The sequence below is a fragment of the Watersipora subatra genome, chromosome 7 (genome assembly GCF_963576615.1).
Source record: "Watersipora subatra chromosome 7, tzWatSuba1.1, whole genome shotgun sequence".
Taxonomy (NCBI): Eukaryota; Metazoa; Bryozoa; class Gymnolaemata; order Cheilostomatida; family Watersiporidae; genus Watersipora; species Watersipora subatra.
Genome location: NC_088714.1, coordinates 15,347,082 through 15,360,141, shown reverse-complemented (window position 1 = coordinate 15,360,141; position 13,060 = coordinate 15,347,082). Strand labels below are relative to the sequence as shown.

The 13,060-nt window shown below is 35.0% G+C and overlaps 1 protein-coding gene across 1 annotated transcript in view; it reads right to left on the bottom strand.

Moving 5' to 3' along the window:
- The window catches only part of LOC137399953 (angiopoietin-related protein 6-like), a 30,568-nt gene extending 20,984 nt beyond the window's left edge, over positions 1 to 9,584 (bottom strand). The window contains exons 1-2 of the mRNA XM_068086225.1: positions 9,499 to 9,584; positions 3,355 to 3,434 (exon numbers count right to left, since the gene is read on the bottom strand). Of these exons, the coding sequence (XP_067942326.1) occupies positions 3,355 to 3,434; positions 9,499 to 9,568 (150 nt within the window). The 5' untranslated portion in view covers positions 9,569 to 9,584. The remainder of the gene's footprint in view (positions 1 to 3,354; positions 3,435 to 9,498) is intronic.
- Positions 9,585 to 13,060: the final 3,476 nt, after the last annotated feature.

The following is a 13,060-nucleotide window of genomic DNA, read 5'->3' as shown; positions in this document are numbered from 1 at the left end:
ACAAAGGCCGTGATGAAATAAGCTAACTCGACGACCTAATTACCGTAGACAGGTAGAATTGGTAGTCGGTACTCAAATGTTTACACAGCATTTAGAGGAAGGTAATATGACAAGTTTTTAATTTCCCTTATTTGAGGCAATTGAAACATTCATAATAATGTATCTGTAGCTGGATTTAAATTTTTATTCTAGCCAACATGAGCAAATACAAAATAAAATATATGCCAATAGAGCCGCGTAGGACTAAACTGTTATCGCATTAGCCGACGTGAATACAAGAGATAGAGACAGGTTGTACCACGTGTTACATCATTTTGGGCAAGTTTTTTTGGCCTGAGTGCATTACGGCTATCAATTTTTTTCGATTTTAATCTTCTAATATCTTGACAATGAGATCGCCTAACACAACAAACAACATATCAACTGGTAGACAAAAAATACTTTCTTATAAAATCAACTCAAATTTGACGCAACCGCATCTTTAAAAGCTCAAAAACAAACAGTTAATCGCCGCCATCACGAAACTGCCGTAGGCTAGAATTCCTTTCCAAAATGGCTCAAATGGGACGTAGCTGAACAAGACGGATTCTGTTTACACTTTCATGCAACCTCATTCGTCGAAATATTTTTATAAATATACTTCACGCATTAAATAAAACCATGTCTATTGTCCTTGTGCGTCTGTTTCAACATCATGGTAATGCTGTCATTTTCAGCACTGATATCTCAAAACCCACTGTAAAAACTCGTTTAATTTTTTAACCTTATCTTGAAGGAGTACATAACATTGTCTGATAAAAATGACGAGCCTGTTGGTCACCTGTGATAGTCGAAAAATGCTGCAGAAACTATTCACGCTGTTTGGCAGGAAGTATGGGTCACATGATCAGATTACGACTTGACGATTTGATCAAGCCAAAACAAAACTGTATAGTAGCAAGCATCTATATTTGATATGGGCTTTTTGGTAAAACCCGAAGTGCATGTCATAAACTAGTGCTACGAGAAGTTTTATATTGAGCCTTTTATTGGCCTTTCAATTCACGTGAGAACATCACGTGACAAAACAATAACCAAATGTAATGACTACGTCAGAAAAATAAACTGATTCCGATTTACGGCGGTTTCGTGATCAACTGTTTGTTTTTGAGTTTTTAAGAGCTTGTAATCACATCTCCACATATTTCGTACCTACAACACGGCAGAGTAAGACATGGTGAATCTTTTGATACCAAACAACTGTAATGTGAATTTTGTTGCAAGTCCACCTTTAAGCTTGTGGCACTGCTTAATGACTTAATGACTGGTGTTATAACAATTTTTAGTTAGACAAGCAGTTTATACTGCTTGTCTAACTAAAAATTGTAGTAACACAAAATTATGCTATAAGCTTAGCGTTTTCAAAGCAGATGAGCCAACTAACAACAATATCTATAACAGAAATAGAATTCATTCAACGAATGCGATTGAAATGGGCTGAAATATCCAATATTCTAAATTAAATAGGTTGAACAAAAGAAGAATGGAAATTTTACATCTGGTGTAACAGTTATGCAAAAACTTATAGTATGGCATCAAGCAAAGTAAAACTCTCATTGCTATGAGATATCAAATTCTTTGCACCCTTATTTCCAGAACTTAAAGTATTATAAAACTAATAATAATAATAATAATAGGAAGCAAGTAAAGGGACGAAGCTATGACACTGATGTCCGGAAATTTTAACGCGCTGCAAAGCCACTTTAATGCATTGCGAATTGAAGACATGATTTAAAAACCCTCAAGTGTAAATCAATGTAAGATGAGAGACCTGCTAATTACAACTTGAATACCATTATAAAATGCCTGGCTTTGAAATTAATGTTCGACTAAGGGTATACAGGCGGGATGGTGGTGTTGATCATTTATTGACAGATATCACATGCATATATTTACATTGCTATAGTCTTTTCATTGAAGCAATATGACCTTTAATCATGCGGAACCCACAAACCTGCCAATAATCGACCAAAGTACTCGCTTCAAAGAGTAACTGACAGACATAGATGGCGGACTAATTTACTATGAGTAAAGGGAGCACTCAATGGAGACCCAAATACAGGTCTCAGGAAATCAGCAAAATTAGACAAACCTGTCATGGGTCTCTTTACCGAATGTTAGGGTAGTCCATACAATTAGCAATTAAAATATTCACATTATAAACGCCTTAAGGTCCGGCCACACGTAACGAATTATTCGTTCTATCTGACCGAATTCACGACTTTCACAGAATTCACAGATTTATTCGGCCGAATATCACAGAATTGTCTGAGCTGTGCATGCACACCGAATTCGTCAACGAAACGTGTTTAATTGGCTAACATATTTTTTTAGCGAGCACAACTCTAGCAGCTTTGACAACTGGTATAGTCCAAGACACGTACGACGACACACAATAAAAGTATAAACGCGATATGACCTGATACATATGATGCAACTGCCTATATGCGCTAGAAATAGCGACTGTTTCTGCGACGGAGCTTTTGCTGCATAAAAATAAATTATTATTATTGAAAAAAAACAATTTATAGCTTCTAAAACATCTAAAATAAAATACTGGATACACGATGAGAAGTTCCTGCCATGGTGAACTAATGAGAGAGAACCAACAATAGCGCATCTAGGCAGTTTCATCGTATGTATCAGGTCATATCGCGTTTATACTTTTATTGTGTGTCGTCGTATGTGTCTTGGACTATACCAGTTGTCAAAGCTGCTAGAGTCGTGCTCGCTAAAAAAATATGTTAGCCAATTAAACACGTTTTGTTGACGAATTCTGTGTGCATGCACAGCTCAGACAATTCTGTGATATTCGGCCGAATAAATCTGTGAATTCTGTAAAATTTGTGAATTCGGTCAGATTGAACGAATAATTCGTTACATGTGGCCGGACCTTTACACTGCAGATTGCAGATTGATGAGCTTTAAACTGATTTTTATGAAAGTTTCGTTGTTATTTCCACTGTTTATGACATACTGTATAACATACTGTATGACATACAGTATGACATACAGTATGACATACAGTATGTCACACTGTATGTCATACATTATGGCATTTGGAACAGCCAGACATAAAGTTGAGTTCAATGAACTAGCAGTTTCATTATTTAAACTAATTTCTAATTTTACAAAAGGCAAAGTAGAGCTTTTTTTTGGAGCATCAGTCAAATGTTACACCACACTGAGCTGAATTAGTAAAACTACACGGCAGCTAGTGATAGTTGAGTCATAGAGACAGTTTTCATGAGTTGGTAGTGGCGTTGAGTTGGATACTTAAACAAATCCACATGGCAACAAGTTGAAACCTCTTACCTCAACTGATTTATTGGCGGGCAAAAAGATCTTATAAACACCAGATTTCTTGTGTCCACTCAACCTGATGTCTTGGCAATCTGCAAAAGAATGATGTGATTACAAGCACAAGATCAGATATAACCAGACATAATGTGACCGCAAATTATCATAAAAATATAACAAAGAATAAGATTTTAAAAGGCTGTACAAGATTTTAAAAGGCTGTAGGCCCCTACATTATAGTAGCTATTATAAAGAGATGTTCTTTGATCAGTTTAGCAAATTAAACCTGTCCATTTTTATTCTATGATCTGAAATGAGTAAAATAGGTAGTACACTTGTCCTGAGTCATGTAGAGAGGAAAACTCCATAAAGAGTTTATTCAGACAAATAGCGATCCGCAAATATTTTAACATAGAAACATTTTTATATAAAAAACAGTGACCAGCCCATTTTATGAATATCATTTTGAAGCGCTAAGCTAGTAGAACCCAATGAAAAAAACAGAAATAAAATGGAGTAAATAGTATTATTTTACCACTATTTTAAGCAAGTGATATTTTAGAGGTAACTGAAGAAACATAATGATTGCAGGACACTGAGTCTGATAGTCTGATAGTGTATATATGTTATGAATAGAAAAGCAAATAGTTTTAGTGTAAAACTTTTGTTTCTGAGGAGAAGAAGCTTTCTAGCTTTGTCAATTTATGATCCTTTATTGCTAAAAATTTTAATAAGTGCGTCATTAGAAACTAATGTTCTGTCAGCAGGCATTTTTAATTGCTTGGTTGGTTAGAAGTGCCCTTGATATTTCAGTGATATCTCAAGAACTAATAGTACAATCAACTGGAAACTTTGGAATTATCAGTGCACCCTCGAGATACGATGTTGATCCGTTCCAAGGTCAGCATCGTATGGTGAAAAAATCATATGTAGGGGTATAGAAACCATTGTAATTATACAATGCAAAGAAATGGTAAAAATCATCCAAGTTTATAAAAATGTTGTACATATTAAACATTAGAAACAAAATAGTATGTTAACTCTGGTAACTATAGTTACCTACAGTAGCTGCATTGTATTTAGTGCACCTAGTGATGATGATCTGCAATAATGTAAAATGCAACATCATAATGTGTGTACGAAATGCAGTACGCATGGTAAGGAGTTCTTACCTTCAAGACCTACGTACAACAGCTTTGAATTCACTTTAAATAAGTTTAGCTTACTAAACACACATTTTTAAAGCTCATTAATGCTGAGTTTTAGTATGTATTTTTAACTATTTCACTAAATTTCAACTTTTGATCACTAAAATCTTATCGCTTCTCAGCTTGTCCTTGCTTTCACTATAAACTTTAGCGAGTCTGGCTAAAACCTTTTTCAACCCAATTCAACTGGAAAAGCTGTGCATTGCAATTCTTGAAAGCGGCCTCTCATACACTTGACCATTTAATGGCCATCAAAAAGTAAATTTTTATTTACTATACAGTACATGTAGTGTATGTACCTACCTTTGGAGTAACTTGACTTGAGCTGGTACATTTAACGAGCAGAGAGAAAGCAAAAACGTATCAACGCTAATTATGTGACTGTACACATAAAAAAATTTAATACGTAATGAAATTTTTTAGCAGGCTAAATGAAGTCGCCTAGTCCTGTCGAAGGGATCACAACTCCAAACTTTTTACTAGTTTTCAACCAAAAGGTTTGTTATTTTAGGGTTTTGAAAAGCAAAAACTGCCAGGAAGACACAGCTTTTCTGCTGGTACAGAGAGTGCTTGAAGAAAACAAGCTAACATAGTGCAATGTAGAAGACAGCCTACGTGATCACTTACTGAGGATGATCCTTTCTGGTGCATTGTAAATGCTGGTGCAATGTAGGCAATTGCTAGCTAGCCAAAACTTAGAAAATGATCCAGAGAACGATGTAGTTTGTCTTGCATGAAATGTGCACAAGAATCGATGTAAACATACATACGAAAGTTTGTACGTATATATATACCATAGGCATAGAGGGCATGGCTTAAGCCAGTTCTAGAAGATAATTGTGGATGCGTCAACTATCTTGAGTAGCTAGTTATATATAAGTTACATTCATGCATACGATGAATTGTATTTACGTAGTAAAAAACAGGCCCGCCTGCCTGAAAAAACATGCTTGAACGTGAAATAAAAGAAAACATAAATGAAGCAAACAAAATTTGATTAAACATAAAATAAAACACAAAGAAAATAAAATAAATAAAACATGATATAAAATAAAACATGATATAAAATAAAACATAAAACGAAATAAATAAACCATGATACGCATGGATGAATGAAAAATAATGATTTGCATTAAACCTGCATTGTACAGTATTGTTTACATATATCATCCCAGATAGGTAAACTTGAAACTTAGAATTATAAATTATTTTTAAAATGATTAATCCGATAGCACTTCTTCAAGTGCACTTTCATTTCTAGCTCTTTTGTTACATTCACTGTCATCATCTGTGCCTTGTGATACTTTCTCTTGAAAAATTTATCCAAACAAGTTTGTCTCTGACCGATTCCTCAAAATGTCTCTAAAATAGCTCAAACAAGTGTCGTTAACATTGTCCAATGCACGGCCTGTGAGTACTTTTTCGGGGTGTTTATTTGCAATAAATCTAGTGAGGTTCTCATACCAACTTAATGCTTCTTTTATTTCTGCCGATGTGGTTTTCTCAGTCCCTTCCAATTCCTCGTCACCACTGAATTGTTGCTCCTCTTGAACTCTGATGCTGTGCATGGCCTTTAACTCTTTTAAATCGTCTGTTGTGAGCTCTTCCCTGTGCTCCTCAATAAGGTTATCAATGTCAGCTTCATCAACAACAAGCCCCATAGACATTCCGAGTGAAATTATTTCTGTAACATCACCCTCGAAAGTAGGATCTATGATGACCTATTTTTCAGAATCTTCGGCGTCTTGATTTGCCTCTACACCCGGCCACAGCCTCTTCCATGAGGATTTCAAGGTTTGCTTCGAAACCTCATTCCAAGCTTCTTCGATCATCTTCAGGCATTGAACGATGTCGAAATGAACCTTCCAAAACTCACGCAGGGTGTGTTGAATGCTTTCAGTAATTTCAGAGCATCTTTTGAGCAGATATTTTGTGTAAAGCTTTTTGAAATTTGCTATTACTTGCTGGTCTATAGGCTGGAAGAGTGAGGTGGAGTTTGGAGGCAGGTAGAGAACATGGATAAAAGAGAAGTCTGAATGTAAATTGTCCTCGAGACCAGGAGGGTGAGCAGGGGCATTGTCAAGTACTACAAGACATTTCACAGGGAGATTGTTATTGTCTAAATACTCCCTGACAGCAGGACCAAAGCAGACATTTATCCACTCAATAAATATGGCTCTTGTAACCCAGGCCTTGCTATTAGATTTCCAAAATGTCGCAAGCCTATCCTTTGTGATTTTGTGTGCCTTGAACACACAAGGATTTTCTGAGTGGCAGACTAAGAGCGGCTTAATTTTCAATTCTCCACTGGCATTTGCGCAAAGGGCAAGAGTGAGTTTGTTCCTAATTGTTTTACGGCCGGAAAGTTTTTTTTTCAGCTGTGATGTATGTGCGACGAGGTAGTTTCTTCTAAAAAAAGGCCAGTTTCATCGCAATTAAAAATCTTCAAGAAGTTGTCGGCTTCTTTCTTATCCGAACTGGCCGCCTCTCCATGCCTAATGACTGAATAGATCTCAGTTCTCTTCTTAAACTGTTCGAACCAACCATTAAAAGCCTTGAACTCCGAAGAAGTTTGCTGCGACGTTCCTTCACCTCCACCGTCTCTTTGGGCTTCCAAGAGATAATCAAATATGGCTGTCGACTTGTGCAAAATTGCTGACTGCGTGATAGTACCCCCACATATTTCCTTTTCTCTAATCCATAATAGAAGGAGCCTCTCCATCTCGTTGTGGATTGAACATCTATTACTGGCAAGAATAGTCATGCCTTTGGAAGCTTTGCTTGCTTTAATAGATTGTTTGTTTTTAATGATAGTCGCAGTCGTTGAATGGTTGTGACCATACTCTTTAGCAATACTAGCGATACGGGCACCTTCTTCGTATTTGATTATTATCTCCAGTTTCGTTGCCATGAAAATCCTTTTCTTTCTTCTCCCTGTAATGTTTGTAATGGTCGCCGAATCCATTGCTAACGAATTAAATATGTATGTATATGTAGTTATAAAAATATAAATATGCTGAGTAAGAGTTTATAGTAAATATTCGCATCACGTTAAAAATAAATATTCGCTTTAACTACGAAACCACAGAAGCTCTTCCCATTGCTCGCTCTTACTACTTAACGTATACAGCCTTTTCCATTTTCACACCAGAATGACGTATCAATTTAAACTCTATGAACTTTTTTAGCTCTATGAAACGAGATGCTTTTGCGTCCTTGCTGTATTAGGGCTGATTTGTTTTTGGTAAAACGATATCAACAATAGGTTCTCTCGAAATTAAAATTTAGCAATTGTTGTACTGATTACCACGAAATAACGATTTTTATTGGGTTTTCTCAGTTTGTATCAATTGTATAATTAAAAAACCATCTGTTTCGTAGTTGACACGCTATTTATTTCAAATCAACATTTATTTGCCCTCCTAATTTATTTCCACTGCTCTGAAGACTTTTTCCCAGCCACGCTACGTTTTCTTAATTCTGATAACGGCACAATAATTTATAGACCTGTATTTATTTCCACGCTAAATGGCGTTTTAATTGAAGTTCTATGAATTCTATTAACTCTATGAAACATGATGCTTTTTCCGTCTTCGCTGTACTAGAGCTAGTTTGTTTTCCGCAAAACGATATCAAGATTAATTTTTCTCGAAATTAAAATTTGGCGATTATATCTCAGTTCAGCGACATCCGTTTTTGTAAAACCATTCGCAAACCGTTGATAAACAGTGATAAAATCTTAAGTTAAAAGTTAACTAAAATACATGCGAAAACTTCTTTCATGTATGCTTTTAGTAAGCTAAATTCATATAAGTTAGATCCAGCGTGTATGTTACACATCTGTCTTGAAGGTAAGAACTCTGCACATAGAATATCGTAATGTTTCATTTTTGCATATCATACCCACAAAATGCACCAAAATTATTGTATGTCGCTATAGTTGCTAAGGTTAACATATTGTTTCGTTACTATTTTAAATGATGATGATTCTTAACAGAGAGTGTTTGCATTAGAAATGATTAGATAATTACTGTGGGTTTCCATACCCCTCTATACGTCTATATGATATTTTCACCTTTTGATGCCAACACGAAAATGAACTAAAATCATATAATCGTATACCAAATAATTTTTCATTGTAATCATAGCTAAACAGATTATATTTAGCCATTACGTGCTAATGATTTTACATTTACATTTAAACACATTTGCAGTTTAATTTTTCTTCTCAATTTATTTCAACAAAACACTTATTTCATGATATGAAATTTAAGAGTTGTAGTTGTTTGAAAAAGCTTGAAAACCTTTACAGTTGTTTTCTTTTTCTTCTTAATTCATTGGTCTTGCTTAAAAATATTTTCACATAATATGAAGTTTTAAGGTTAGAATGGTAAATGTTGTATACGGTAGTTAAATAAAAAAACTTTCTGTCCAAAGACTTTTTTACACAGGCAACACCGGGTAGTACAGCTAGTAATTTTATAAAATCAAAATGTAACTAAATGGTAAATCAAAAGCAAAGCTTTAGTACCGGTGAGCTTATATTAATGTGTTGATAATAAGCTATAACAGTTTGCAAGCTAAATAAACAGCAAGGTTATCTGAAGCAGCTCTGGGTTTGAAGTGGTCTAGAGAAACCAAGAGTAATTAACCAATGCAAGCTATACTTGGCCAATGCATTACATTTAGATGCTTTGAATTGGATTGGTTTCTTTCTCATGGCATGAGTAGCACCATAACAATTCTCATGCCACAAAAGTCAATAATTTCATCATTACAATAAGTGTTTTGTGACAGTCATTACTTCAAAAACAACGCGTCGACAATTTTAGGTGCTTTTGCGCTACTGTGAGCAAACTTTTAGACATTTGCCAGACTTGTGTGAACGCAGCTTAACAACAGCGTAATAACATGAGGTAACAACATGCTTAACAACATGAGTAATACTTACCTCTGGGATGTTTCCTGGCAAGGATGATCTTGACAATAAAAAACAGCACCAATAGTTTGAGGGCAGCCATTCTGTAGCTACAATTTAACATTGAATATTGCAAAGTTGAAAAAAAATTTTAACAGATTGAAACAAGCAAAGTTTGGTAAACAAATACAATACTGAAGCTATTATTTTTACCAAAATAAACAAACCTCTTTAGTTTACCTGATTCTAACGAGAACCCATTCAATACTCTTGAAAACGATTTCTCAAAGTGTATCACTAAAACTCAAAAATCTTTATATAAATCATAAAGACAACAATGAAATTATAGACTAGATTCTTTCAACAGTTCCATAGCGAAAATAGAAGACCTCAATAAATATATTTAAGAAATAGAAGAATGAACAATAAAGCTGAATGACTTCACATAAGAAGGTTATTCCTCGCAAAATCCCAGACTACAGCATTAAATTGGATGCTTCCAGTATTTAACATACATCGATTTCAAGCAACTCTGAATATTTTATTGATAAAGACTTTTATGATGTTGAATCCAACAACCAATTGAAATACTATCAGAAATAATCATAGGCATTGGGTCTATGTATAAATAATTTAAGCTTTGGTGAAAAAAAACAAATGGTGAAAATATAAATTTTAAAGTTACCACTTGGACTGACAGCTAGGAAAGGCTAACATATGCCTTTCCTAGCTGTAAGGAAAGGCATATGTTAGCCTATTTCCTGTTGGCATATGTTAGCCTAGGCATATTTGGAACTTCACTTATAAATATTTTGTAGGCAAAGTTCTAAAGTAATGCTGCGATTCCTACATGCGATGGTCTAATTTTTCTATGTTAAGAAAATTTACTGCAATTTACAAACATAAATCAACTTGAGAATAAAATGAAAGAAAATCGCTTTCAAAACAGGAATAAGATCCACTGCAGCATAGAACTCAATAGAGAACGGATTATTATTCCCCGATTCGTTTGCCTGCCTGTGAAGACTGGCTTGGAAATACTACAAAAAAATTACTACGGAGACAAATACGCTTATCAATATGTTGCTCCAGCAGGTACAATACGGTAGGAAATTCAGTGGTCTATGTCTACTCCTCAATAATGTACTACAAAAGATGGACATCCTAGGATCTCCGAGTTGATAGCAGGCTAGTGGCGGAAATGGTTCTCAGTATTTTTAAGATTTTTGTTGTACTTGCAGATGCCAGTTTTAAAAGATGGTCCAAGTTGTTTTCGGTGAGGGAGTCTTAGTTGAGCTGTGTGGAAGCGTAGCTTCCCTGTTGAAAGAATTCCTGGATAGGTCAAACTAATTCTAATGCCAATGCCTTGATAAAAGAAGACTCGCTATTGTAGTAATACAATTAGTTACTACATCTTGATATATAACATCTTGTCTATAATATGTTCCAACTATGGCTATCTATAATTAATCAGTTGTTAGCTGGACACAAATCAATCAGCAGTAGGACAATGTGTCAACTCTGAAAAGGGCACAGCTTATCCAATACCCAGTTCCATCAACCTTTTAAATTTTCATGTCATCCAGTCAGCCAAAGAGAGGCATAGGAAGCTACATTTACACAATCCATAAAAGAATAAGCCCAAAAAGCAATTCACCTTCAAGTTGTGCGCAGTAAAACACATTAAACTCAAACTCGATATCCAGAAAGTCTGTAAAACACCGTGAAATTCCATTTGTAAAGTCTGATGCTTGCTTTAGATTTTGATAAAATTGATCCCATAAGGCAGCATAGCACCGTAAAACTTATGTATCTACTAGCCCAATGCCCAACGTTGCACGGGTAATAGGATAATCACCCAATGAATTTGAGTAATTTACCTGGAGAGCTAGACCTTTACTAAAATCTTTACTAAACCATTACTCGTGTTTTGGGTCAACTTAACAATCGTTACGTGTCAACAGTGCTAGTTATTAATCTCAAGCAAACTCTTTTAGAGTGAGTATTTTAACCAATGTAGTGACCATTTTCCCAATGATTCCCATAGTGTTTTCTGTAGCTTTATGGTTAAGTTTGCCACCTCAAAATCTGGAGGTCCCGAGATCAAATCCAGTGCTATGTGGATTGTTCATTGCAGGAGTTTAATCGCTATAACTGGACACAGGGTTTAACAAAATACAATCACAGAGATTTATATATACAGATGCCCGAATATAAACAATATTAGTTAAGAGTATTCTTCTATAGCCAGGCACCCTCATGCCATGATCTTTCATATTGCTTGGATTAGACATTGCATGCTCTTGGGAGGATGCTGAGGTGGATTCTCATTGTCTGCGTAAGGTTTTTCTGTCTGATTGTCCCCTTACCACAAGTGCAATTTAAGACCGAATGTCATTCTTGACATCCCATAACAGGGCTCTTCATAAATAATATGCTTCAATACAAAATTGGCAATTTATTCTTTAATTTTTGAACTAGAACTTTTCTCTAATTTAATAGAGCCAAATATCAACATACAAAGTTAATTTGTTATATTTGCAGCATCATGTCGAAACTGTCATACGGGGAGCAAATATTCTTATGAAAATATAATATACTTGATTCATTTCATTCCAGAGAAAAAAATTATGACGAATACTTCAACTGATTATAGATATCTTTAACAGAAATCCATTGTATTAAACTAAATTTATAGATCAGCAATCAATATGGAGAAATTTTTGTTGAGTTTGCCTTTACATAAAGTTCAGGTGAATTGAGGCCTAGCATTGGTGATACATGAGGCAGAGAGTGCATAGGCAAAGATGGTAATAGAGATCTAGGGAGCTAGTTTAATTTGGCCTACATATATGTGAGTTTCAGCCTTAAATCCAGTCTTCCAAAATTCACTACTTTCGGGCCTTCTTTTCTTCATGTCAGCTCCACTGACAAATAAGTGGCAGAACATGTCATGAAAAGATTCGTGGTCTTTACAAAATACCAACTGGAAACAGTTGCAACACCATATAGTTATACTAAAATTGCTGACTTTTTGAACTAGATTATCCAAAAATTGTCCATTCAAAATTCTTATTCATAAAAGTAGAGCAAGCATTAACAGATTTTAAGCGTACGACTTCAAAAAATAGCTAAATTTTACAGACAATTTTTCAAATTTCCTCATTTTTGTGAAAGAAGAGTTTCTTGCTAGTGCAATTCACAAGATGAAAGGCGAAATCCGTTTCATGTAATTCTATAGCAGTCTTTCCAAAATTTAAGCAAATTGTTTCAATACTGCATACCTTTTTGGTATTTGTCGGAATCTGCTTTAAAGGTTGACCTTGCAACAAAATTTACATTACAGTTATTTGCTATCAATAGGTTCACCATGTCTTACTCTGCTGCGTTTTAGGTTCAAAATACGTGAACATGTGATTACAAGCTCTTAAAATCTTAAAAACGAACAGGTAACCGCAGCCATCACGAAAACGCCATAGGTTAGAATCCTTCTCCAAAAGGGCTCAAATGGGATGTAGTTGAACACGATGTGCTTCTGTTTATACTTTCATGCAACCTCATTCATCGAAATATTTTTACAAATATACTTCACACA